This window comes from Pholis gunnellus (genome assembly GCF_910591455.1).
Source record: "Pholis gunnellus genome assembly, chromosome: 15".
Classification (NCBI taxonomy): domain Eukaryota; kingdom Metazoa; phylum Chordata; class Actinopteri; order Perciformes; family Pholidae; genus Pholis; species Pholis gunnellus.
In genome coordinates this window covers 17,675,619-17,702,254 of record NC_136542.1, presented here as the reverse complement: position 1 = coordinate 17,702,254, position 26,636 = coordinate 17,675,619, and the positions used below count along the sequence as shown (strand labels likewise).

General features: G+C 40.1%; 1 protein-coding gene across 1 annotated transcript in view; it reads left to right on the top strand.

Moving 5' to 3' along the window:
• Positions 1-26,636, top strand: part of LOC306707331 (uncharacterized protein) — a 141,448-nt gene that overhangs the window by 38,910 nt on the left and 75,902 nt on the right. The window contains exons 113-188 of the mRNA XM_079174724.1: positions 108-238; positions 341-474; positions 568-662; positions 1,368-1,558; positions 1,669-1,763; positions 1,874-1,899; positions 2,065-2,086; positions 2,180-2,207; positions 2,309-2,393; positions 2,521-2,667; positions 2,754-2,965; positions 3,067-3,170; positions 3,265-3,380; positions 4,091-4,228; positions 4,988-5,202; positions 5,287-5,372; positions 5,525-5,652; positions 5,801-5,926; positions 6,128-6,318; positions 6,392-6,480; positions 6,694-6,824; positions 7,046-7,170; positions 7,320-7,446; positions 7,657-7,869; positions 8,052-8,222; positions 8,610-8,756; positions 9,419-9,468; positions 9,562-9,694; positions 9,859-9,941; positions 10,050-10,176; positions 10,502-10,692; positions 11,224-11,314; positions 11,433-11,553; positions 11,756-11,937; positions 12,156-12,311; positions 12,450-12,580; positions 12,682-12,815; positions 12,909-13,003; positions 13,709-13,899; positions 14,010-14,104; positions 14,215-14,240; positions 14,406-14,427; positions 14,521-14,548; positions 14,650-14,734; positions 14,862-15,008; positions 15,095-15,306; positions 15,408-15,511; positions 15,606-15,721; positions 16,432-16,569; positions 17,329-17,543; positions 17,628-17,713; positions 17,866-17,993; positions 18,142-18,267; positions 18,469-18,659; positions 18,733-18,821; positions 19,035-19,165; positions 19,387-19,511; positions 19,668-19,794; positions 20,005-20,217; positions 20,400-20,570; positions 20,958-21,104; positions 21,767-21,816; positions 21,910-22,042; positions 22,207-22,289; positions 22,398-22,524; positions 22,850-23,040; positions 23,572-23,662; positions 23,781-23,901; positions 24,104-24,285; positions 24,504-24,659; positions 24,798-24,928; positions 25,031-25,164; positions 25,258-25,352; positions 26,058-26,248; positions 26,359-26,453; positions 26,564-26,589. Of these exons, the coding sequence (XP_079030850.1) occupies positions 108-238; positions 341-474; positions 568-662; positions 1,368-1,558; positions 1,669-1,763; positions 1,874-1,899; positions 2,065-2,086; positions 2,180-2,207; positions 2,309-2,393; positions 2,521-2,667; positions 2,754-2,965; positions 3,067-3,170; positions 3,265-3,380; positions 4,091-4,228; positions 4,988-5,202; positions 5,287-5,372; positions 5,525-5,652; positions 5,801-5,926; positions 6,128-6,318; positions 6,392-6,480; positions 6,694-6,824; positions 7,046-7,170; positions 7,320-7,446; positions 7,657-7,869; positions 8,052-8,222; positions 8,610-8,756; positions 9,419-9,468; positions 9,562-9,694; positions 9,859-9,941; positions 10,050-10,176; positions 10,502-10,692; positions 11,224-11,314; positions 11,433-11,553; positions 11,756-11,937; positions 12,156-12,311; positions 12,450-12,580; positions 12,682-12,815; positions 12,909-13,003; positions 13,709-13,899; positions 14,010-14,104; positions 14,215-14,240; positions 14,406-14,427; positions 14,521-14,548; positions 14,650-14,734; positions 14,862-15,008; positions 15,095-15,306; positions 15,408-15,511; positions 15,606-15,721; positions 16,432-16,569; positions 17,329-17,543; positions 17,628-17,713; positions 17,866-17,993; positions 18,142-18,267; positions 18,469-18,659; positions 18,733-18,821; positions 19,035-19,165; positions 19,387-19,511; positions 19,668-19,794; positions 20,005-20,217; positions 20,400-20,570; positions 20,958-21,104; positions 21,767-21,816; positions 21,910-22,042; positions 22,207-22,289; positions 22,398-22,524; positions 22,850-23,040; positions 23,572-23,662; positions 23,781-23,901; positions 24,104-24,285; positions 24,504-24,659; positions 24,798-24,928; positions 25,031-25,164; positions 25,258-25,352; positions 26,058-26,248; positions 26,359-26,453; positions 26,564-26,589 (9,486 nt within the window). The remainder of the gene's footprint in view (positions 1-107; positions 239-340; positions 475-567; positions 663-1,367; positions 1,559-1,668; positions 1,764-1,873; positions 1,900-2,064; positions 2,087-2,179; positions 2,208-2,308; positions 2,394-2,520; positions 2,668-2,753; positions 2,966-3,066; positions 3,171-3,264; positions 3,381-4,090; positions 4,229-4,987; positions 5,203-5,286; positions 5,373-5,524; positions 5,653-5,800; positions 5,927-6,127; positions 6,319-6,391; positions 6,481-6,693; positions 6,825-7,045; positions 7,171-7,319; positions 7,447-7,656; positions 7,870-8,051; positions 8,223-8,609; positions 8,757-9,418; positions 9,469-9,561; positions 9,695-9,858; positions 9,942-10,049; positions 10,177-10,501; positions 10,693-11,223; positions 11,315-11,432; positions 11,554-11,755; positions 11,938-12,155; positions 12,312-12,449; positions 12,581-12,681; positions 12,816-12,908; positions 13,004-13,708; positions 13,900-14,009; positions 14,105-14,214; positions 14,241-14,405; positions 14,428-14,520; positions 14,549-14,649; positions 14,735-14,861; positions 15,009-15,094; positions 15,307-15,407; positions 15,512-15,605; positions 15,722-16,431; positions 16,570-17,328; positions 17,544-17,627; positions 17,714-17,865; positions 17,994-18,141; positions 18,268-18,468; positions 18,660-18,732; positions 18,822-19,034; positions 19,166-19,386; positions 19,512-19,667; positions 19,795-20,004; positions 20,218-20,399; positions 20,571-20,957; positions 21,105-21,766; positions 21,817-21,909; positions 22,043-22,206; positions 22,290-22,397; positions 22,525-22,849; positions 23,041-23,571; positions 23,663-23,780; positions 23,902-24,103; positions 24,286-24,503; positions 24,660-24,797; positions 24,929-25,030; positions 25,165-25,257; positions 25,353-26,057; positions 26,249-26,358; positions 26,454-26,563; positions 26,590-26,636) is intronic.

Sequence of the window (26,636 nt, the reverse complement as noted above, 5' to 3'; positions counted from 1 at the left end):
AATGTCAGAATTTTGAATCGTAAAACTGTCTTATGTCAAATATTATGAAATATACTCATACTTGTATATGTTTGCTCACTTTCTGTGTTATCTTTAATGTTGTTTAGAGCAAAGCAATCATCACCAAGTATCTGAATACTTCTGAGAACTCCCTGGGAAGCATTGAGCTGAACAGTTTTGACTCCGTGTGCTCGTTAGACACCAGTACACTGAAGACCATCACCCCAGATAGTATCAGGTGGGTTGTAGCATGCAGCTTAAAAAGATGCCTTTACATGACCCCTGAGATTAATGATGCAGATTAAACACTGTATGTTACTGTCTCCTTGAACCTTGTCAGAAATGCCAAACCACTCCATGTGGCGTCATGTTCATCGGAGCAGAAGAGAGTCCTGTATGAGATCAGTAACACTTCCTTCAGCTCACAGAGTTCCAGCTCCAATACCTATTACAATTTGATACGTCCCTATCTAGGTAAGAATTCATGTTACCTGTCATTCCGGCTGTTTCTCTCTCTCTCTCGTGAAACTGCTCTCTAATCTCCTGTATTCCTCTCTACCATGATAGGTGGGGCACCTCTGTCAGACATAGTAGCACTATCAACCCTGAACATCAGCATGGACGTAGACACTTTCCAGAGTCTGGATCCTAATGTGACTGCTGTAAGGATACTAGAGTTGACAACAGAACGGGTTTTGGACATGCATCATCTATGTAGTAGTTTTATTGAGAATACGCGGCAATTGAGCCAAGACGATGCTTTAGCATAACTTAACTCTTAAAACTATATCGATTTGGGAGGGTCTGATGCTCAGTAGAACCCATTAAGGGATTGTATAATTTTGAATCAAAGACTTAAAGGAATAGTTTGACATTTAAAGAAATGTGTATATTTAGTTTCTTGCTGGAAATCAGATGAAAATAAAGAGGGTGGTATTGATCTTCTCATCTATCTATTCCATGAATGGTTGTGAAGAACATACACCCATCACTGGCAGATGCTCAATGCGAAATGGTCAATGACTCCTGTAATTTATAAATTTATAAATCTTAAATCTTGTCTTCTGTAGTTACCGTAGGTCTTCAAAATGACTTATAGGCTACTAGGTTATAGGTTATATAAGTATCCCAAAGTACAGTATGTGATCCTTTGCCATTTTTCATCCTTTCTATTTAACATAACATACTATATGTACTTGCGCAGTGCAAAAGAATTTGTAAAATATGTGATTCCTTTTATTGTGAGTACTTTTCCTTTGGGCCAGCTGTGGGTTAAAAGTTTCTAAATTTCAAATCAATATTTTCACGTTTGCTTATATGTTAAAACTTCAGACCAATCTTCACACTGTTTCATTTGTAATGTGCAGGGTTTGACTGTGACCGATGTGAAACGCCTCATGGCTAGCCATCTACAAGATCTGAAGTTGTTTGAGAACACTACCCAAGTTCAGATCTGGAGGAACATGCAAACGCAGTCAGACCTGAACATACTGGGTGTGGGCCTAACCACCACCAGAGCCATCCCCAGTAACATCAGCTGTGCATCCTACGCGGCTATGTAAGAGATGATATTTCTGCAGTCCAAAGCTGAACATTTAAAGTTTGCAGAATAATGTCAAACATTTTTTCTGCTGACAAGTCACACGGATTTCTGTTTTCTTCCTTCAGACTCACTGGTCTTGAGCAAAGTTTGGAATCCCTGCCCGAGCACATTTCACATGGTGTGAGAGCAAGCATAATGTCCCTCAACGAGACATTCTCACGTAAGTGGCCAAATGCTCTGCTGATAAACCTTTTTAGATTTGCCCATTGCCACGAGTGTGATGATAGCTGTACTCATGCCCTGCCTTCATTTCAATATTTTGTTAAACAGGTTGCTCAGTTCCAGATTCCTTCATGGTGAGTTCATTTCTATGGGAGTACTGATGGGTTTTACAATATTTGATCAAAATGTACAAGGACACAATTTTGGCACACAAACTTTGATAATGATGCCGTTCGATGTATTTTAACTTTAAGTAGCTTTTGCTACCAGACTAACAATTATGCTTTGCTTGTCTCCAGTGCAAGGTGACCCCAGTTGATGGTAAGTCTCTATGTTACCAGATATTTCAACTTTGATGACGAGATCGCATTCTGAAAGTACAATATCTGATACACGACTATTGTCTTTTCACAGAAGACGTCATCTGTTATGGAGTTAATAGGTGGGTTACTGTTTTGTCTGATGCTGGGTTTGTGTAGGTAAAGTTCTCTTACACAATCTAACTAAGGTGACAATGGTTTACTTTTTTATTCTTCTCTTCAGATCACAACTCGAACAAACCCTGCCTGTTGGCAATTCCTCTGAAGCCCTGTGCAATGTTTCCATCACTGAGCATGCCTGTTCCTCGGTAAGACTGTTATATGTAAGCTGTAAATCCCAGACCAAGATGTGGCTTTTGCTACATTACCCTCCTGATAGTAATCTCCATGAGCTCTGAACATGTTTGTTTTATTTATTTTCTCATTTTTTCCAAGGCTACACATCTCACAGCCAGCAACTTGGCCACACTGATGAACTGCTCACTGGAAAGCCAAAGGACATACCCCGTAGAGATCTGGAAGCTTCTCTTCCAAAAAGCTTCTGCGGCACTAGACCAGGCTCTTGAGACATACGCCAGCATGGTACATCCAATCCCAAAATGTCACACAATTGGTGTTTCCCCGTGGGAATTTGTTGTCAAACCGAAATTGTTTTTTTTCAATTCCAGGCCCCCAACAACAGCAACCCGTCCTTGTCACATGCGCTTGAGGCTCTTGGGGAGGTGACAATAGCCAACTTCAGCCAGGCACAACTGCAGAGTGGTGCCTTTGTCAGGGGCTGGTTCCAGACAAAGATTCGTCCGTTTCTGGCCTCTCCATCCCCCAACTTCCTATTCTGCCTAAGCTCCAAGAACTTCAGCTGCCATACCTACCAGACTGTGTAAGCACATATCTGATATATTGCTCCACTGTGAAGAAGATTGCAGAGGAACACGCTGTTTTGTAATTGTTAAGGTATTAAAAGCCTTCTTTCAAATTTAGCATCCGGGCATTCAGCAGCCAAAGGGCATCCATGGACACAGAAAGACAGCAAGCAGTCTTCACTCATTTCATCAAGCCCTTCCTTTCAAGAAATGACTTATCAGGTACAGGCAGGCGCTCAGGCTCAAATTGGTACGGTCTCGAAAATCACGTAGTGGTTATACCTTGACAATGACTTTGTTTCTGTCTTCTTTGCAGATCCTGGCTGTGTCTCACTTATCAGAGATAATAAATCGTGGCTACAGGTAAATCTTGGCAGCTTCTCTGGATTTGCAACCCTGCAGGACCTGCAAGCCCTCAATGCCAACTACAGTGTAAGTAGCGACCATCGGCCAGAGACCAAGTAACGTCTGTAACCCTAACCCTAACCCTAACTGACGAAGAGCGTATTCTTTAATAGTTCAAATTTACTCACCATTTTTCTGAAATATATGATGAACAAAATCCCCAAAGAACAAAACTCCAAATTGTTGTGGGCTAAATCCTCAAACAGCAGAAGCCAACAATATTTCCATATTATATTTTTCTACAGAGCAACCAAAACGCCTTATTGATAAGTTGCAACCTGTTAGATATCAATCACGTGTGTGAGTATGTGTGTGTATTTATGTACGTAGATCAGGTGGGTGGACAGGAATTCTGCTGCAGTCAGAGTGGTTCATGTGTGTAATAATAATAAATAGAAAAATAATAATAAAATAACCAAAGCTGAATTCATTATATATTAAACACTAAATAATTCTACAGGTCAGCTGCAACCAGTACCAATATTACGATTTACTCAGGTCAGCAAAATAACCGAAAGCGTGAAACACATTTATTAATTTGGCAGGTAAACAAGCCATTATTTGTGCTTTGCCATTAGATATCACTTGCTTTTATACCTTTAAGACAAATTATATTTTACACTATTAAAAAGGTCTAAATTGGCAGACTGGGTGGTCCATTGTTTAACCTAAGCATACAACTGCATGCCCTTCCACTGTAAGTGTTAACTTTCTGAAATGCTGCTTGTCACTTTTAGGAAGATCTTCTGACTCTGGCCCAGCGCGCAGCGACTCCCTCACAGCTGAAGACAAAGCAAGATGTGATACAAATCATGACAGAAATCGATCCTGTTGACTTTGGTGCTTTCTTTGACATAGTCTCACCAGCCATTGAGGTAAACATCTGTACAGCTGACACTTTCTTTTTTGCATTATATACACACATCAAAGTTGAACTGAAACACACTTCTTCTTTTTTGCAACATTAAACACTGAAATGTCTTCATAGCTAAAATAATGTCGTGTAATACGACAGCTCTGCAATAAATCCTCACTTCAATAAGGTTATGATAAACTGTTTTAGAGAGATGTTGAATCCACTTAATGATAATTTTGGAGGCTGAAGTTTGTGGTGCTGATAAGTTGTAGCCCATAAAGTCCTGTCAGGGGCTATTTATTTAACTTTTTAGCGCAATTATCTTGCAGGGAAAAGTTATTATCTCGTGCACACAAGACACAAAATATACAGCCATGTTTACAATGTTTGCTGAGGTAGTAAATAAAGTGAGAAGTAGGGTCATTTTCTCACTGACTTCTATACAATCTGACTTATTTTTGCAACCAGAGGAGTCGCCCCTGCTGGCCATTTAAAAGAATGCAAGTTGAGGTACTTTTGCATTGGCTTAACTTTTCCAACCTAGAGGTCGCTGCCTGCTTCCCAGAGGCTTAACAATAAAGGGGCATTACTGGATACCTGCAAAAAGGAGTTCTGTACAGTATCTCCAGTTGGATTTCAAAAGCAACAAGAGAAAACATATATTTGACTTTTTATAGAGTTAGATAACTTATGAATGGTAACATGATTCCTACCATTTTTACTATCATGTCAACAATTTATTTCACCCTCTTATGAATGCTATGTTAAATTCCCCCAGATCCACCCAGCCAACTACACAGTGGAGGTGAAATCTGCCTTTCTCCAGGCAGTGTTTGACAGAGGGAATCTGTCCTCTCCAGCTATCAATGACACCGAGTTCTTGTTGTGGCTGAGGGTTCGACTGAGACCTCTCCTGGTTAACCTCTCTCCCAGCTTAGTGACACCATTATTCAACATTGTGAACAAGAGGAGTTGCAACAGCAGCCAAGAGATGTAAGAATTTATTTCGTTGGGGTTATGATCTATGATTGTGATGATGTGCATAATTGCTTTAGACTGATTTTAATCTGAATTTAGGATTACATTGCTGGACACACAACACTTGACACTCAGCAACAACACCCAACAGGAGATCTACAAAGCAACCATCCTCTCCCTCCAAGGTTTGCGTCAGACATCATGACATCAAAAGAAAATTTCTTTCAGAATATTTGTTTTCTGGCAATATGTTCCCAAAGTTAAAAATGTAATTATTATTTGAATTAAGATTATTCTGTATTCTGGTACGTAGTAATTCAATTTGTGTTTAAAACAGATTCAACGCCCCTCAAGTGTTACAGTGGTGGAAGCTTCTACATCTATCTGAGAAGCACCTTCCTCAGCTTTGGTTTTCCAGATGTGTCCACGTTCACATCACTTCTGCCACAGACACGCGAGTCAGAGGTAATAATATTACAAAACAACACTTGTATTTAAATTCCCACACAGATGGCTAAATTAGAGTCACCACCTGGTGATAGCTTTAATGCAAATTCCCACAGATGTTGTGCTATTCCAGCAGTAATATCCACATTTCTTTTTATTCTTTTAGGTCCTAAGTACCATCAGCACCTCCGAGCTGCGTCAGTTCCTCAGCCAACCCAATGTGATTGGTAACAACTCTGACATCTGTGTCATCTTCAACAACTACAACAACACTCGTGCCTTCCTAGAAAATGTATGTCCAATATCTGAATGGTGCCATATAACATACATTATTACTGATGAAACATGCCACATGTTGCTGTTAGCAGCATTCATATGATGATTGATTCACCATAGACAGTATTTTTATGTAATACTTAATTTGATCATCTGTAAATGACAGAATTTACACCAGTCTTTCATTAAACATGTAAATACATATGTGTGCCATTAGGAGGATGTTCCAGATGATGTGAAGATGGTGACCCTTCCCTGTGTCTGGCCTTTGGCGCTGAGCAGCAACAGCAGATCCGAAGTGGATTCCTGGTTCGACCTGCGGTTGAGAAACTATCTTAGATTCCTCAGCAAGAGCCTCATCAGTCCCAACAAAGTGCAGAATGCTTCATGTTTGGCCTTCCAGAAACTGTAAGTCTCATCTTTTCAGAGTGTCAGCAAGCTCATGGCCATCATTAAATTTGCGTTATCTTCCTTTCAATAGGGTCTCTGTAATGGGAAAGAACTTCACATACAACTCTGAGTTTGGACAGGCTGATGTATACACCACCATCAGCACCTACCTGAGAACCGGTAAGATGCAGTTTTGAGCAAATGTACAATGGATGTTGATCTAAAGGATCTGACTATCCATGCTGAGTCTAACTTTCTCTAGGTGCAGTGCACACAGCTACAATTATAAATGTTTCAACATCAAGAGTTTGCTTGAGGTTTTTTTAAATGATTTGTCATTTGCTGTAGGTGGAGAAGTGTCCATACCCAACTATATTTTTCCCTCTTTCGTAGGCTCTGAAACCAGATGCTACAATGCCAGTGATGCAGAACTCAATTCTACCGCCTGGTTTGTCAATTACATCGGGGACTTTGTGAAATTTGTCACTGTGGAAGATCTCACCACCTTCATCTCCACCAGTCAAGTATGTCCTGATATCCACTCTATACAACTTATTTCAAGTTAATGCTTTCACAAAATATAGAAGTTGTTTATTTAATCACACCAGCCATAGCTTTCACATTGGTAAGCTAGTTTTGTTTAAATCTATTTATTGTTTTATTTTCAATACCTTTTAGTTAAGGCTGAGAAAACCAAAGGCATTAATAAAAATGTATTCACGTATGTGTTGATATATTTTTAAAGGCTAAAGTTTTCTTGGTGGACCAAGCCAACCTGGAGCTGTTCAACAACACAGCAATCCCACAAAATGTAACAGACTACTACGTCTCAGAACTTTTTGCATTCCACCCAACCGTTAGCCCTCTGAAGTGAGTATCCACCAAATTGAGAAAATATGTAATTGTGTGATGTGTGCAGTATATATATATATATATATATATATATATATATATATATTATTTAGTGGGTAAATATATGTATCCATGAATTAAAACGTCTATATTTACTTTTCATCTAGGGTTCCAGGCCTTTTCATATGCTCTTCTGAGGTCCCAAGTGCGGCATATTCTTCTTTGAATGAATCTGATACCATACTCATCTTGAAGGAGCTGAGGGAATTCTGCAATGGAACAGAGGATCCTGAGGTACCAGCTCTGATTATGTCTACATAGAAACACAGATTGAGTTTTTTTGAGAACTCTTTTTATGGCTAAAACCTCAAAACAACTCTTGGTCTACGTCTTTCTGATAATTGTGCATGATTCTCTTCACATCTTTCTTTGACATATCATTTCAACTAAAGTAAAATGTCCTCAGTTGATGTTTCTCGTAACTGGGTGTGTTTTATTCTAAAGGTGTCTGCTGCTCTGGCAGCCAACATCCAGACCTTCACAGCAGAGACGATTGTGACCCTGGGCAGTGCCACCTCAGGCCTGACCAGCAGCCAGATCACGTCAATTCCCCCGTCAGTGCTGATTTCCACTTTGTCCACCCTGAAGTCAGTCAGCACCTGGAACCAGGAGCAGTCCACCACAATCATCCAAGCCATGACTGCCTCAGGCTTCCTGGTAAAGGCTTTATTGTTCGCTTAACATGGCTGATAATCATGAGATGTCTTCAACGCTTTTAAGCGTGTTTAACAAGTAGTGTTCTGTGTTTGGTTCAGCGTGGTTTCATGAAATGGCCCTGACGTACACGCATATGCCACTTTGCTGACCATGACTTTGATAAATGCAAATGTATCCAACAGATCAACAGTGGAGCCTCCCTGGAATCCCTCGGCACACTCATTGCTGGAGTTCCTTCAGGCTCAATTAAACAAATCCCAGCGTCTGAGCTATTCAACATCTCCCAGAGCAGCACCTTTGTTTCCAACATGCTGACGGCCCCCACAGTCGTCCAACAGACCTTCGTCCAAAAGGTACAAGTTAACTTTTGATTCTATCCCAGCATTGCAGCCGTTGCTGATCTAAGATTAGGATGAAAACTCATTTGATACTAGGATTCCTATTTTACGGTATTTTTATACAGAGCGCATACAAGTAAATCAGAGTGTAAAAACATACTTTCCCCCCCGCCAGCTAGCCCGGCAGATATTGCTCAGTGCTCACAGTGCTCTCATTTTTGTGGATTTTATGTGTACTTCTATTATAATGTGTTACACATGCCCGGTTGATATAAATGTGTGTAAATGCAGAAATAGCATTCAAGAACCCCAGAACGCAGTACATGTTTTATATGTATTCACTTTCAGGAGTTTTGAGATCATTTCTGATCGGGGTTTTAACTCTATTTAATTCCCTGGTAGATCATTTCTTTGAACACAAGTGCAGCCAGCGTGGTGCGGAATGTCCCTGATGCTATGGCAGCTGAGATTCCACCATCCCTGCTGGTACTGTCTGCAGAGACTGTGGAGACCAGTGTGATTAACAGAAAGCAGTGGACGGCAGATCAGGTCAGTATGTGGCTATAAACACAGAACAGAATAAATTTGAGGCAAGTTTTTGCCGATATATTCAGACTGAAGCTACAGATATTACATTATAGGGAATTTACATTTAGCACACAGTGTGACTTCTCACTGAAAGTAAAAATCCTTTTGAATTTTGAGGTGATTACCATCTGAAAGATACTGATCAACATCCCGCAAACTTCCACTTACAATAATATTCTGCCAGTGAGGAAAAAGTATGTACGTCGTGCATGCAACATATACTGTAACTGCAGTGTCCCCGGTCGATTCCAGCTGCAAGACTGTTGTTACATTTCATACCCTTCTCTCTCTCTCCCCATTTCCAGTCTGCCTCTACACTTTCACCTGTCCATTAAGGGTGAAAAATGCCCAAAAAATAATCTTAAAAAAGTCTAATCCAGGGTCAATTTAAAACACACAGCCCACAGGGACTGTCCTCAAGGTCCTATGTTGTTTTCCCCAAAGTCTGTGCTGTTTACAATTTTCAGATTAAAGCTATAGGTAGATGAAAAACACTTACATATTCCTCACACAATACATCCAACACTGTCAATCACACCACAATGTATGATAGTATGTATCACAGTTATAGAGTGTTGCTGTGAAGAGTTAGATACTTAGGTTTTTATCTGTCTGTCTTTTAGGCCGCCATGTTTTTTGGAACACTGGATGGAACAAACTTTGACATCGAAGAGTAAGTGAATAAGCTCCACAACATTTATTTTCCCAATGGAAGATTTTTCACGATCTATTAACCTGTTTTGTGGATTTTCCATTATCCCCAAAGGCTTAATCCGTCTGTTCTGCAAGGATTCACGTGCACATCAGTTTCCAGAATGAAAAAACCCAGAATCCAAAAGCTGGTCCGTGCCTGTAGGCCGAGGAGAAGGAGGCCCAAGGTGCAGCTGAAAGAAACACAGGTAAATTAAAATTAAATCTATAAGAAACTAAGATTAATTCAATTAAGCCCCTTAACTGAATTTTATAATTAAGATAATTTGGATATGTGAATAGAAAAAAAAGTACGATGTAGTATGGAGTCTAAAGTATGTGGAATTCCGTGTCTTTGCATCCTTTTTTACAGCTTACATGCATGTACAACCTGGTCCAAGACAACCTCTCCCAGAACTTCACAGATTATCCCTCAGACATGCTTCTCTACCTAAAGTGAGTCTGTCTCCATGCATTTCTTTTGGAATGGTCTCGCGATGTGCCTGCGATATTAAATGGTATACATGTGCTCATCGATGTTCCTTCTATACCTGATTATTACAGCAGCAAAGATGTCACGAGGGCCAACTGCAGGTCATACTTTTCCGCAGTGGGTGCTGCAGACTTCTCTGTGGCCTCCAGTATTTTGAACAAGGCATCGCTGCTACTCAGTGAAGCCAGGACCTGCTTGGTGAGTGTCATTCAAATTAAGGTTTGCTTTGGTTTAGCTAAGGGTGACAGGGTAGGCTGCAGCTTGTTGTAACTGGAAGAACAGCTTGAATCACCATTGTATGGCAACGATTGGGATGTACCAAAAAAATGTATACATGCATCATTGAAAAAGTTTCAGATAAGTACTGTTAAAATGTATGAGGGAATAAAAAACATTCTTCGTATGGCAGGAAAGGGAATTGCCATTTCCCATATACTGTAAGTGTAATGTATATCACCAGTGAGACTGTCATGGTATACTGTGGCCCATTTTTAAATGAAATACTGTGTTTTTAACCGTCTAGGGAATAAGTGGTGTGAATCTGAGCAGAGACAATGTGGAGGTCCTAGGGAACATGGCCTGCACTCTGGACGGTTCTTACATCCAGAACGCTGATCCTCTAATTCTGGAAAAACTCCAAGTCTGCACCGACTTCTCTGACAGCCAGGTGGCTGCCATGGAGACAATGCTGCTGTCTGGGCAAACAAAATACGGGTACAATAATTTGATTAATAAACAGCTATTTAGACTGCAAATTAAAGGATATGGGTTGTGATATTCTATATTCTTCCTATTGTTATCAACGTCAGCAAATCCCATGAAATGACCGGCACCAGCATTATATTGATCTAACCAAAAAAGTATTGTCTCTGTGACCAAAACCTGACAGCTCTGTGCCATCAAGCTCCATTGTCATCCAGGAAATGCTGAAAATATATTTTGTATACCCTTTGTTAGAAACTACAGTGCCTAGCTGTTGGCAATAAGAAGCCTAACCAGGCTGTTTATTTCAGGTTCCCGTTCAGATATCTACGAGTCCACAGTCAATTTTTACTGCACACAATATTTCTTTTATGAGTAATTGTCAAATGATAACAAAGACTAAAGTTAATTGTCATGTTTAATCTTCATATAAGTAGGAGTGTCTCTTACATCTTCTAACAACACCCAGCTCAACTCTTTTCACCAAGTGGGTATCAAGTTAGAAAGCCAAACTATATGAACATGCTCTCATTTGTTTTTCAGGAATGTCACCACCTGGAACAAGCAAACACTGCTAAAGCTTGGTGTCCTGCCTCTATATCTAACAGGAAACATTTGGGGCCAGATCAAAACTGTATGTGTTTCACCTTTACCTGTTTCTTGATGCTAATTAAATCAATAATGTGTTTAGTCTTGTGATTTTAAAGTACTTTCTAAGCGACACCTCATTAAAAAACAATTCATTTGTGCAGAGAACAAAGAGAAGGTTCCTTAGGACCTTTATGGTCCGACTGAGGAAAACAAAGACGAAGAAGACCAAGCTCAAGAGGCTGTTTCGACACACCAGAGATCGCAAGATAATACAAGGAGCAGGTAAAGATGAAAGAGGCAGAAAGCCACAGGTTTATTTTTTCTTACTTTGCAGATGTTGATACAGTTCAATATTTGACAAAACTGGTGAGCATTTGTATGTGTTTGTGTGAATTTTTATAGAATGACATAAAGCAAATTGATACACTCGTGTGTCTAACAGCACTTACTTTTTTCCCCCTCACATTGGTCAATCATCCTCAAGGCTGCACTGTGGGCAACATCACCCAGGTGACAGTCAGCGACAATGCCTTCCCCTTTGGTTACGACCAGACGCAGTTTGACCACTGCCTGGACATCTCTGTTCTGAAGGACAACCTCAACTCTATCTGCGAGAAAGTGGACGATGATGACTTGCAGAAAATAATTCTGATGAAACTCAACCAGGTAATTTCTTTGTATGAAATGGTTGCTTAGTATGAGGGATTTAAATTTTTCTTTCGGATATGTGTGATTGAGATATTCCTTCACCATTCAGCCTCGCTGGTAATGGAGTTTTTCGATAAATTTATTGATATGGAAATACGGTGGGATTTTTATTTACATGATTTCATCTTCATTTCCACTCACCACCATGTGCTACTCCCCATTCTCTATTCTTCCAGGCATTCCCATCGGGTGTTTCTGATGAGAAAGTTCAGGTGCTCGGTTCAGTGTCTCGTGTGGCGTCACATTATGACATCTCCATGTGGAACATCACTAAAGTTGACACCCTGGCAGCACTCATGAAAGCTTATGATGGATCGTGGGAGGCAACAAAGGTACAATGTAGAGGGATTATCAAGACGTCAAAATGTCAGAATTTTGAATCGTAAAACTGTCTTATGTCAAATATTATGAAATATACTCATACTTGTATACATTTGCTCACTTTCTGTGTTATCTTTAATGTTGTTTAGAGCAAAGCAATCATCACCAAGTATCTGAATACTTCTGAGAACTCCCTGGGAAGCATTGAGCTGAACAGTTTTGACTCTGTGTGCTCGTTAGACACCAGTACACTGAAGACCATCACCCCAGATAGTATCAGGTGGGTTGTAGCATGCAGCTTAAAAGATGCCTTTACATGACCCCTGAGATTAATGATGCAGATTAAACACTGTATGTTACTGTCTCCTTGAACCTTGTCAGAAATGCCAAACCACTCCATGTGGCGTCATGTTCATCGGAGCAGAAGAGAGTCCTGTATGAGATCAGTAACACTTCCTTCAGCTCACAGAGTTCCAGCTCCAATACCTATTACAATTTGATACGTCCCTATCTAGGTAAGAATTCATGTTACCTGTCATTCCGGCTGTTTCTCTCTCTCGCTCGTGAAACTGCTCTCTAATCTCCTGTATTCCTCTCTACCATGATAGGTGGGGCACCTCTGTCAGACATAGTAACACTATCAACCCTGAACATCAGCATGGACGTAGACACTTTCCAGAGTCTGGATCCTAATGTGACTGCTGTAAGGATACTAGAGTTGACAACAGAACGGGTTTTGGACATGCATCATCTATGTAGTAGTTTTATTGAGAATACGCGGCAATTGAGCCAAGACGATGCTTTAGCATAACTTAACTCTTAAAACTGTATCGATTTGGGAGGGTCTGATGCTCAGTAGAACCCATTAAGGGATTGTATAATTTTGAATCAAAGACTTAAAGGAATAGTTTGACATTTAAAGAAATGTGTATATTTAGTTTCTTGCTGGAAATCAGATGAAAATAAAGAGGGTGGTATTGATCTTCTCATCTATCTATTCCATGAATGGTTGTGAAGAACATACACCCATCACTGGCAGATGTTCAATGCGAAATGGTCAATGACTCCTGTAATTTATAAATTTATAAATCTTAAATCTTGTCTTCTGTAGTTACCGTAGGTCTTCAAAATGACTTATAGGCTACTAGGTTATAGGTTATATAAGTATCCCAAAGTACAGTATGTGATCCTTTGCCATTTTTCATCCTTTCTATTTAACATAACATACTATATGTACTTGCGCAGTGCAAAAGAATTTGTAAAATATGTGATTCCTTTTATTGTGAGTACTTTTCCTTTGGGCCAGCTGTGGGTTAAAAGTTTCTAAATTTCAAATCAATATTTTCACGGTTGCTTATATGTTAAAACTTCAGACCAATCTTCACACTGTTTCATTTGTAATGTGCAGGGTTTGACTGTGACCGATGTGAAACGCCTCATGGCTAGCCATCTACAAGATCTGAAGTTGTTTGAGAACACTACCCAAGTTCAGATCTGGAGGAACATGCAAACGCAGTCAGACCTGAACATACTGGGTGTGGGCCTAACCACCACCAGAGCCATCCCCAGTAACATCAGCTGTGCATCCTACGCGGCTATGTAAGAGATGATATTTCTGCAGTCCAAAGCTGAACATTTAAAGTTTGCAGAATAATGTCAAACATTTTTTCTGCTGACAAGTCACACGGATTTCTGTTTTCTTCCTTCAGACTCACTGGTTTTCAGCAAAGTTTGGAATCCCTGCCCGAGCACATTTCACATGGTCTGAGAGCAAGCATAATGTCCCTCAACGAGACATTCTCACGTAAGTGGCCAAATGCTCTGCTGATAAACCTTTTTAGATTTGCCCATTGCCACGAGTGTGATGATAGCTGTACTCATGCCCTGCCTTCATTTCAATATTTTGTTAAACAGGTTGCTCAGTTCCAGATTCCTTCATGGTGAGTTCATTTCTATGGGAGTACTGATGGGTTTTACAATATTTGATCAAAATGTACAAGGACACAATTTTGGCACACAAACTTTGATAATGATGCCGTTCGATGTATTTTAACTTTAAGTAGCTTTTGCTACCAGACTAACAATTATGCTTTGCTTGTCTCCAGTGCAAGGTGACCCCAGTTGATGGTAAGTCTCTATGTTACCAGATATTTCAACTTTGATGACGAGATCGCATTCTGAAAGTACAATATCTGATACACGACTATTGTCTTTTCACAGAAGACGTCATCTGTTATGGAGTTAATAGGTGGGTTACAGTTTTGTCTGATGCTGGGTTTGTGTAGGTAAAGTTCTCTTACACAATCTAACTAAGGTGACAATGGTTTACTTTTTTATTCTTCTCTTCAGATCACAACTCGAACAAACCCTGCCTGTTGGCAATTCCTCTGAAGCCCTGTGCAATGTTTCCATCACTGAGCATGCCTGTTCCTCGGTAAGACTGTTATATGTAAGCTGTAAATCCCAGACCAAGATGTGGCTTTTGCTACATTACCCTCCTGATAGTAATCTCCATGAGCTCTGAACATGTTTGTTTTATTTATTTTCTCATTTTTTCCAAGGCTACACATCTCACAGCCAGCAACTTGGCCACACTGATGAACTGCTCACTGGAAAGCCAAAGGACATACCCCGTAGAGATCTGGAAGCTTCTCTTCCAAAAAGCTTCTGCGGCACTAGACCAGGCTCTTGAGACATACGCCAGCATGGTACATCCAATCCCAAAATGTCACACAATTGGTGTTTCCCCGTGGGAATTTGTTGTCAAACCGAAATTGTTTTTTTTCAATTCCAGGCCCCCAACAACAGCAACCCGTCCTTGTCACATGCGCTTGAGGCTCTTGGGGAGGTGACAATAGCCAACTTCAGCCAGGCACAACTGCAGAGTGGTGCCTTTGTCAGGGGCTGGTTCCAGACAAAGATTCGTCCGTTTCTGGCCTCTCCATCCCCCAACTTCCTATTCTGCCTAAGCTCCAAGAACTTCAGCTGCCATACCTACCAGACTGTGTAAGCACATATCTGATATATTGCTCCACTGTGAAGAAGATTGCAGAGGAACACGCTGTTTTGTAATTGTTAAGGTATTAAAAGCCTTCTTTCAAATTTAGCATCCGGGCATTCAGCAGCCAAAGGGCATCCATGGACACAGAAAGACAGCAAGCAGTCTTCACTCATTTCATCAAGCCCTTCCTTTCAAGAAATGACTTATCAGGTACAGGCAGGCGCTCAGGCTCAAATTGGTACGGTCTCGAAAATCACGTAGTGGTTATACCTTGACAATGACTTTGTTTCTGTCTTCTTTGCAGATCCTGGCTGTGTCTCACTTATCAGAGATAATAAATTGTGGCTACAGGTAAATCTTGGCAGCTTCTCTGGATTTGCAACCCTGCAGGACCTGCAAGCCCTCAATGCCAACTACAGTGTAAGTAGCGACCATCGGCCAGAGACCAAGTAACGTCTGTAACCCTAACCCTAACCCTAACTGACGAAGAGCGTATTCTTTAATAGTTCAAATTTACTCACCATTTTTCTGAAATGTATGATGAACAAAATCCCCAAAGAACAAAACTCCAAATTGTTGTGGGCTAAATCCTCAAACAGCAGAAGCCAACAATATTTCCATATTATATTTTTCTACAGAGCAACCAAAACGCCTTATTGATAAGTTGCAACCTGTTAGATATCAATCACGTGTGTGAGTATGTGTGTGTATTTATGTACGTAGATCAGGTGGATGGACAGGAATTCTGCTGCAGTCAGAGTGGTTCATGTGTGTAATAATAATAAATAGAAAAATAATAATAAAATAACCAAAGCTGAATTCATTATATATTAAACACTAAATAATTCTACAGGTCAGCTGCAACCAGTACCAATATTACGATTTACTCAGGTCAGCAAAATAACCGAAAGCGTGAAACACATTTATTAATTTGGCAGGTAAACAAGCCATTATTTGTGCTTTGCCATTAGATATCACTTGCTTTTATACCTTTAAGACAAATTATATTTTACACTATTAAAAAGGTCTAAATTGGCAGACTGGGTGGTCCATTGTTTAACCTAAGCATACAACTGCATGCCCTTCCACTGTAAGTGTTAACTTTCTGAAATGCTGCTTGTCACTTTTAGGAAGATCTTCTGACTCTGGCCCAGCGCGCAGCGACTCCCTCACAGCTGAAGACAAAGCAAGATGTGATACAAATCATGACAGGAATCGATCCTGTTGACTTTGGTGCTTTCTTTGACATAGTCTCACCAGCCATTGAGGTAAACATCTGTACAGCTGACACTTTCTTTTTTGCATTATATACACACATCAAAGTTGAACTGAAACACACTTCTTCTTTTTTGCAACATTAAACACTGAAATGTCTTCATAGCTAAAATAATGTCGTGTAATACGACAGCTCTGCAATAAATCCTCACTTCAATAAGGTTATGATAAACTGTTTTAGAGAGATGTTGAATCCACTTAATGATAATTTTGGAGGCTGAAGTTTGTGGTGCTGATAAGTTGTAGCCCATAAAGTCCTGTCAGGGGCTATTTATTTAACTTTTTAGCGCAATTATCTTGCAGGGAAAAGTTATTATCTCGTGCACACAAGACACAAAATATACAGCCATGTTTACAATGTTTGCTGAGGTAGTAAATAAAGTGAGAAGTAGGGTCATTTTCTCACTGACTTCTATACAATCTGACTTATTTTTGCAACCAGAGGAGTCGCCCCTGCTGGCCATTTAAAAGAATGCAAGTTGAGGTACTTTTGCATTGGCTTAACTTTTCCAACCTAGAGGTCGCTGCCTGCTTCCCAGAGGCTTAACAATAAAGGGGCATTACTGGATACCTGCAAAAAGGAGTTCTGTACAGTATCTCCAGTTGGATTTCAAAAGCAACAAGAGAAAACATATATTTGACTTTTTATAGAGTTAGATAACTTATGAATGGTAACATGATTCCTACCATTTTTACTATCATGTCAACAATTTATTTCACCCTCTTATGAATGCTATGTTAAATTCCCCCAGATCCACCCAGCCAACTACACAGTGGAGGTGAAATCTGCCTTTCTCCAGGCAGTGTTTGACAGAGGGAATCTGTCCTCTCCAGCTATCAATGACACCGAGTTCTTGCTGTGGCTGAGGGTTCGACTGAGACCTCTCCTGGTTAACCTCTCTCCCAGCTTAGTGACACCATTATTCAACATTGTGAACAAGAGGAGTTGCAACAGCAGCCAAGAGATGTAAGAATTTATTTCGTTGGGGTTATGATCTATGATTGTGATGATGTGCATAATTGCTTTAGACTGATTTTAATCTGAATTTAGGATTACATTGCTGGACACACAACACTTGACACTCAGCAACAACACCCAACAGGAGATCTACAAAGCAACCATCCTCTCCCTCCAAGGTTTGCGTCAGACATCATGACATCAAAAGAAAATTTCTTTCAGAATATTTGTTTTCTGGCAATATGTTCCCAAAGTTAAAAATGTAATTATTATTTGAATTAAGATTATTCTGTATTCCGGTACGTAGTAATTTAATTTGTGTTTAAAACAGATTCAACGCCCCTCAAGTGTTACAGTGGTGGAAGCTTCTACATCTATCTGAGAAGCACCTTCCTCAGCTTTGGTTTTCCAGATGTGTCCACGTTCACATCACTTCTGCCACAGACACGCGAGTCAGAGGTAATAATATTACAAAACAACACTTGTATTTAAATTCCCACACAGATGGCTAAATTAGAGTCACCACCTGGTGATAGCTTTAATGCAAATTCCCACAGATGTTGTGCTATTCCAGCAGTAATATCCACATTTCTTTTTATTCTTTTAGGTCCTAAGTACCATCAGCACCTCCGAGCTGCGTCAGTTCCTCAGCCAACCCAATGTGATTGGTAACAACTCTGACATCTGTGTCATCTTCAACAACTACAACAACACTCGTGCCTTCCTAGAAAATGTATGTCCAATATCTGAATGGTGCCATATAACATACATTATTACTGATGAAACATGCCACATGTTGCTGTTAGCAGCATTCATATGATGATTGATTCACCATAGACAGTATTTTTATGTAATACTTAATTTGATCATCTGTAAATGACAGAATTTACACCAGTCTTTCATTAAACATGTAAATACATATGTGTGCCATTAGGAGGATGTTCCAGATGATGTGAAGATGGTGACCCTTCCCTGTGTCTGGCCTTTGGCGCTGAGCAGCAACAGCAGATCCGAAGTGGATTCCTGGTTCGACCTGCGGTTGAGAAACTATCTTAGATTCCTCAGCAAGAGCCTCATCAGTCCCAACAAAGTGCAGAATGCTTCATGTTTGGCCTTCCAGAAACTGTAAGTCTCATCTTTTCAGAGTGTCAGCAAGCTCATGGCCATCATTAAATTTGCGTTATCTTCCTTTCAATAGGGTCTCTGTAATGGGAAAGAACTTCACATACAACTCTGAGTTTGGACAGGCTGATGTATACACCACCATCAGCACCTACCTGAGAACCGGTAAGATGCAGTTTTGAGCAAATGTACAATGGATGTTGATCTAAAGGATCTGACTATCCATGCTGAGTCTAACTTTCTCTAGGTGCAGTGCACACAGCTACAATTATAAATGTTTCAACATCAAGAGTTTGCTTGAGGTTTTTTTAAATGATTTGTCATTTGGTGTAGGTGGAGAAGTGTCCATACCCAACTATATTTTTCCCTCTTTCGTAGGCTCTGAAACCAGATGCTACAATGCCAGTGATGCAGAACTCAATTCTACCGCCTGGTTTGTCAATTACATCGGGGACTTTGTGAAATTTGTCACTGTGGAAGATCTCACCACCTTCATCTCCACCAGTCAAGTATGTCCTGATATCCACTCTATACAACTTATTTCAAGTTAATGCTTTCACAAAATATAGAAGTTGTTTATTTAATCACACCAGCCATAGCTTTCACATTGGTAAGCTAGTTTTGTTTAAATCTATTTATTGTTTTATTTTCAATACCTTTTAGTTAAGGCTGAGAAAACCAAAGGCATTAATAAAAATGTACTCACGTATGTGTTGATATATTTTTAAAGGCTAAAGTTTTCTTGGTGGACCAAGCCAACCTGGAGCTGTTCAACAACACAGCAATCCCACAAAATGTAACAGACTACTACGTCTCAGAACTTTTTGCATTCCACCCAACCGTTAGCCCTCTGAAGTGAGTATCCACCAAATTGAGAAAATATGTAATTGTGTGATGTGTGCAGTATATATTATATATATATATATATATATATATATATATATATATATTATTTAGTGGGTAAATATATGTATCCAGGAATTAAAATGTCTATATTTACTTTTCATCTAGGGTTCCAGGCCTTTTCATATGCTCTTCTGAGGTCCCAAGTGCGGCATATTCTTCTTTGAATGAATCTGATACCATACTCATCTTGAAGGAGCTGAGGGAATTCTGCAATGGAACAGAGGATCCTGAGGTACCAGCTCTGATTATGTCTACATAGAAACACAGATTGAGTTTTTTTGAGAACTCTTTTTATGGCTAAAACCTCAAAACAAATCTTGGTCTACGTCTTTCTGATAATTGTGCATGATTCTCTTCACATCTTTCTTTGACATATCATTTCAACTAAAGTAAAATGTCCTCAGTTGATGTTTCTCGTAACCGGGTGTGTTTTATTCTAAAGGTGTCTGCTGCTCTGGCAGCCAACATCCAGACCTTCACAGCAGAGACGATTGTGACCCTGGGCAGTGCCACCTCAGGCCTGACCAGCAGCCAGATCACGTCAATTCCCCCGTCAGTGCTGATTTCCACTTTGTCCACCCTGAAGTCAGTCAGCACCTGGAACCAGGAGCAGTCCACCACAATCATCCAAGCCATGACTGCCTCAGGCTTCCTGGTAAAGGCTTTATTGTTCGCTTAACATGGCTGATAATCATGAGATGTCTTCAACGCTTTTAAGCGTGTTTAACAAGTAGTGTTCTGTGTTTGGTTCAGCGTGGTTTCATGAAATGGCCCTGACGTACACGCATATGCCACTTTGCTGACCATGACTTTGATAAATGCAAATGTATCCAACAGATCAACAGTGGAGCCTCCCTGGAATCCCTCGGCACACTCATTGCTGGAGTTCCTTCAGGCTCAATTAAACAAATCCCAGCGTCTGAGCTATTCAACATCTCCCAGAGCAGCACCTTTGTTTCCAACATGCTGACGGCCCCCACAGTCGTCCAACAGACCTTCGTCCAACAGGTACAAGTTAACTTTTGATTCTATCCCAGCATTGCAGCCGTTGCTGATCTAAGATTAGGATGAAAACTCATTTGATACTAGGATTCCTATTTTACGGTATTTTTATACAGAGCGCATACAAGTAAATCAGAGTGTAAAAACATACTTTCCCCCCCGCCAGCTAGCCCGGCAGATATTGCTCAGTGCTCACAGTGCTCTCATTTTTGTGGATTTTATGTGTACTTCTATTATAATGTGTTACACATGCCCGGTTGATATAAATGTGTGTAAATGCAGAAATAGCATTCAAGAACCCCAGAACGCAGTACATGTTTTATATGTATTCACTTTCAGGAGTTTTGAGATCATTTCTGATCGGGGTTTTAACTCTATTTAATTCCCTGGTAGATCATTTCTTTGAACACAAGTGCAGCCAGCGTGGTGCGGAATGTCCCTGATGCTATGGCAGCTGAGATTCCACCATCCCTGCTGGTACTGTCTGCAGAGACTGTGGAGACCAGTGTGATTAACAGAAAGCAGTGGACGGCAGATCAGGTCAGTATGTGGCTATAAACACAGAACAGAGTAAATTTGAGGCAAGTTTTTGCCGATATATTCAGACTGAAGCTACAGATATTACATTATAGGGAATTTACATTTAGCACACAGTGTGACTTCTCACTGAAAGTAAAAATCCTTTTGAATTTTGAGGTGATTACCATCTGAAAGATACTGATCAACATCCCGCAAACTTCCACTTACAATAATATTCTGCCAGTGAGGAAAAAGTATGTACGTCGTGCATGCAACATATACTGTAACTGCAGTGTCCCCGGTCGATTCCAGCTGCAAGACTGTTGTTACATTTCATACCCTTCTCTCTCTCTCCCCATTTCCAGTCTGCCTCTACACTTTCACCTGTCCATTAAGGGTGAAAAATGCCCAAAAAATAATCTTAAAAAAGTCTAATCCAGGGTCAATTTAAAACACACAGCCCACAGGGACTGTCCTCAAGGTCCTATGTTGTTTTCCCCAAAGTCTGTGCTGTTTACAATTTTCAGATTAAAGCTATAGGTAGATGAAAAACACTTACATATTCCTCACACAATACATCCAACACTGTCAATCACACCACAATGTATGATAGTATGTATCACAGTTATAGAGTGTTGCTGTGAAGAGTTAGATACTTAGGTTTTTATCTGTCTGTCTTTTAGGCCGCCATGTTTTTTGGAACACTGGATGGAACAAACTCTGACATCGAAGAGTAAGTGAATAAGCTCCACAACATTTATTTTCCCAATGGAAGATTTTTCACGATCTATTAACCTGTTTTGTGGATTTTCCATTATCCCCAAAGGCTTAATCCGTCTGTTCTGCAAGGATTCACGTGCACATCAGTTTCCAGAATGAAAAAACCCAGAATCCAAAAGCTGGTCCGTGCCTGTAGGCCGAGGAGAAGGAGGCCCAAGGTGCAGCTGAAAGAAACACAGGTAAATTAAAATTAAATCTATAAGAAACTAAGATTAATTCAATTAAGCCCCTTAACTGAATTTTATAATTAAGATAATTTGGATATGTGAATAGAAAAAAAAGTACGATGTATTATGGAGTCTAAAGTATGTGGAATTCCGTGTCTTTGCATCCTTTTTTACAGCTTACATGCATGTACAACCTGGTCCAAGACAACCTCTCCCAGAACTTCACAGATTATCCCTCAGACATGCTTCTCTACCTAAAGTGAGTCTGTCTCCATGCATTTCTTTTGGAATGGTCTCGCGATGTGCCTGCGATATTAAATGGTATACATGTGCTCATCGATGTTCCTTCTATACCTGATTATTACAGCAGCAAAGATGTCACGAGGGCCAACTGCAGGTCATACTTTTCCGCAGTGGGTGCTGCAGACTTCTCTGTGGCCTCCAGTATTTTGAACAAGGCATCGCTGCTACTCAGTGAAGCCAGGACCTGCTTGGTGAGTGTCATTCAAATTAAGGTTTTCTTTGGTTTAGCTAAGGGTGACAGGGTAGGCTGCAGCTTGTTGTAACTGGAAGAACAGCTTGAATCACCATTGTATGGCAACGATTGGGATGTACCAAAAAAATGTATACATGCATCATTGAAAAAGTTTCAGATAAGTACTGTTAAAATGTATGAGGGAATAAAAAACATTCTTCGTATGGCAGGAAAGGGAATTGCCATTTCCCATATACTGTAAGTGTAATGTATATCACCAGTGAGACTGTCATGGTATACTGTGGCCCATTTTTAAATGAAATACTGTGTTTTTAACCGTCTAGGGAATAAGTGGTGTGAATCTGAGCAGAGACAATGTGGAGGTCCTAGGGAACATGGCCTGCACTCTGGACGGTTCTTACATCCAGAACGCTGATCCTCTAATTCTGGAAAAACTCCAAGTCTGCACCGACTTCTCTGACAGCCAGGTGGCTGCCATGGAGACAATGCTGCTGTCTGGGCAAACAAAATACGGGTACAATAATTTGATTAATAAACAGCTATTTAGACTGCAAATTAAAGGATATGGGTTGTGATATTCTATATTCTTCCTATTGTTATCAACGTCAGCAAATCCCATGAAATGACCGGCACCAGCATTATATTGATCTAACCAAAAAAGTATTGTCTCTGTGACCAAAACCTGACAGCTCTGTGCCATCAAGCTCCATTGTCATCCAGGAAATGCTGAAAATATATTTTGTATACCCTTTGTGAGAAACTACAGTGCCTAACTGTTGGCAATAAGAAGCCTAACCAGGCTGTTTATTTCAGGTTCCCGTTCAGATATCTACGAGTCCACAGTCAATTTTTACTGCACACAATATTTCTTTTATGAGTAATTGTCAAATGATAACAAAGACTAAAGTTAATTGTCATGTTTAATCTTCATATAAGTAGGAGTGTCTCTTACATCTTCTAACAACACCCAGCTCAACTCTTTTCACCAAGTGGGTATCAAGTTAGAAAGCCAAACTATATGAACATGCTCTCATTTGTTTTTCAGGAATGTCACCACCTGGAACAAGCAAACACTGCTAAAGCTTGGTGTCCTGCCTCTATATCTAACAGGAAACATTTGGGGCCAGATCAAAACTGTATGTGTTTCACCTTTACCTGTTTCTTGATGCTAATTAAATCAATAATGTGTTTAGTCTTGTGATTTTAAAGTACTTTCTAAGAGACACCTCATTAAAAAACAATTCATTTGTGCAGAGAACAAAGAGAAGGTTCCTTAGGACCTTTATGGTCCGACTGAGGAAAACAAAGACGAAGAAGACCAAGCTCAAGAGGCTGTTTCGACACACCAGAGATCGCAAGATAATACAAGGAGCAGGTAAAGATGAAAGAGGCAGAAAGCCACAGGTTTATTTTCTCTTACTTTGCAGATGTTGATACAGTTCAATATTTGACAAAACTGGTGAGCATTTGTATGTGTTTGTGTGAATTTTTATAGAATGACATAAAGCAAATTGATACACTCGTGTGTCTAACAGCACTTACTTTTTTCCCCCTCACATTGGTCAATCATCCTCAAGGCTGCACTGTGGGCAACATCACCCAGGTGACAGTCAGCGACAATGCCTTCCCCTTTGGTTACGACCAGACGCAGTTTGACCACTGCCTGGACATCTCTGTTCTGAAGGACAACCTCAACTCTATCTGCGAGAAAGTGGACGATGATGACTTGCAGAAAATAATTCTGATGAAACTCAACCAGGTAATTTCTTTGTATGAAATGGTTGCTTAGTATGAGGGATTTAAATTTTTCTTTCGGATATGTGTGATTGAGATATTCCTTCACCATTCAGCCTCGCTGGTAATGGAGTTTTTCGATAAATTTATTGATATGGAAATACGGTGGGATTTTTATTTACATGATTTCATTTTCATTTCCACTCACCACCATGTGTTACTCCCCATTCTCTATTCTTCCAGGCATTCCCATCGGGTGTTTCTGATGAGAAAGTTCAGGTGCTCGGTTCAGTGTCTCGTGTGGCGTCACTTTATGACATCTCCATGTGGAACATCACTAAAGTTGACACCCTGGCAGCACTCATGAAAGCTGATGATGGATCGTGGGAGGCAACAAAGGTACAATGTAGAGGGATTATCAAGACGTCAAAATGTCAGAATTTTGAATCGTAAAACTGTCTTATGTCAAATATTATGAAATATGCTCATACTTGTATACGTTTGCTCACTTTCTGTGTTATCTTTAATGTTGTTTAGAGCAAAGCAATCATCACCAAGTATCTGAATACTTCTGAGAACTCCCTGGGAAGCATTGAGCTGAACAGTTTTGACTCCGTGTGCTCGTTAGACACCAGTACACTGAAGACCATCACCCCAGATAGTATCAGGTGGGTTGTAGCATGCAGCTTAAAAAGATGCCTTTACATGACCCCTGAGATTAATGATGCAGATTAAACACTGTATGTTACTGTCTCCTTGAACCTTGTCAGAAATGCCAAACCACTCCATGTGGCGTCATGTTCATCGGAGCAGAAGAGAGTCCTGTATGAGATCAGTAACACTTCCTTCAGCTCACAGAGTTCCAGCTCCAATACCTATTACAATTTGATACGTCCCTATCTAGGTAAGAATTCATGTTACCTGTCATTCCGGCTGTTTCTCTCTCTCTCTCGTGAAACTGCTCTCTAATCTCCTGTATTCCTCTCTACCATGATAGGTGGGGCACCTCTGTCAGACATAGTAGCACTATCAACCCTGAACATCAGCATGGACGTAGACACTTTCCAGAGTCTGGATCCTAATGTGACTGCTGTAAGGATACTAGAGTTGACAACAGAACGGGTTTTGGACATGCATCATCTATGTAGTAGTTTTATTGAGAATACGCGGCAATTGAGCCAAGACGATGCTTTAGCATAACTTAACTCTTAAAACTGTATCGATTTGGGAGGGTCTGATGCTCAGTAGAACCCATTAAGGGATTGTATAATTTTGAATCAAAGACTTAAAGGAATAGTTTGACATTTAAAGAAATGTGTATATTTAGTTTCTTGCTGGAAATCAGATGAAAATAAAGAGGGTGGTATTGATCTTCTCATCTATCTATTCCATGAATGGTTGTGAAGAACATACACCCATCACTGGCAGATGTTCAATGCGAAATGGTCAATGACTCCTGTAATTTATAAATTTATAAATCTTAAATCTTGTCTTCTGTAGTTACCGTAGGTCTTCAAAATGACTTATAGGCTACTAGGTTATAGGTTATATAAGTATCCCAAAGTACAGTATGTGATCCTTTGCCATTTTTCATCCTTTCTATTTAACATAACATACTATATGTACTTGCGCAGTGCAAAAGAATTTGTAAAATATGTGATTCCTTTTATTGTGAGTACTTTTCCTTTGGGCCAGCTGTGGGTTAAAAGTTTCTAAATTTCAAATCAATATTTTCACAGTTGCTTATATGTTAAAACTTCAGACCAATCTTCACACTATTTCATTTGTAATGTGCAGGGTTTGACTGTGACCGATGTGAAACGCCTCATGGCTAGCCATCTACAAGATCTGAAGTTGTTTGAGAACACTACCCAAGTTCAGATCTGGAGGAACATGCAAACGCAGTCAGACCTGAACATACTGGGTGTGGGCCTAACCACCACCAGAGCCATCCCCAGTAACATCAGCTGTGCATCCTACGCGGCTATGTAAGAGATGATATTTCTGCAGTCCAAAGCTGAACATTTAAAGTTTGCAGAATAATGTCAAACATTTTTTCTGCTGACAAGTCACACGGATTTCTGTTTTCTTCCTTCAGACTCACTGGTCTTGAGCAAAGTTTGGAATCCCTGCCCGAGCACATTTCACATGGTCTGAGAGCAAGCATAATGTCCCTCAACGAGACATTCTCACGTAAGTGGCCAAATGCTCTGCTGATAAACCTTTTTAGATTTGCCCATTGCCACGAGTGTGATGATAGCTGTACTCATGCCCTGCCTTCATTTCAATATTTTGTTAAACAGGTTGCTCAGTTCCAGATTCCTTCATGGTGAGTTCATTTCTATGGGAGTACTGATGGGTTTTACAATATTTGAT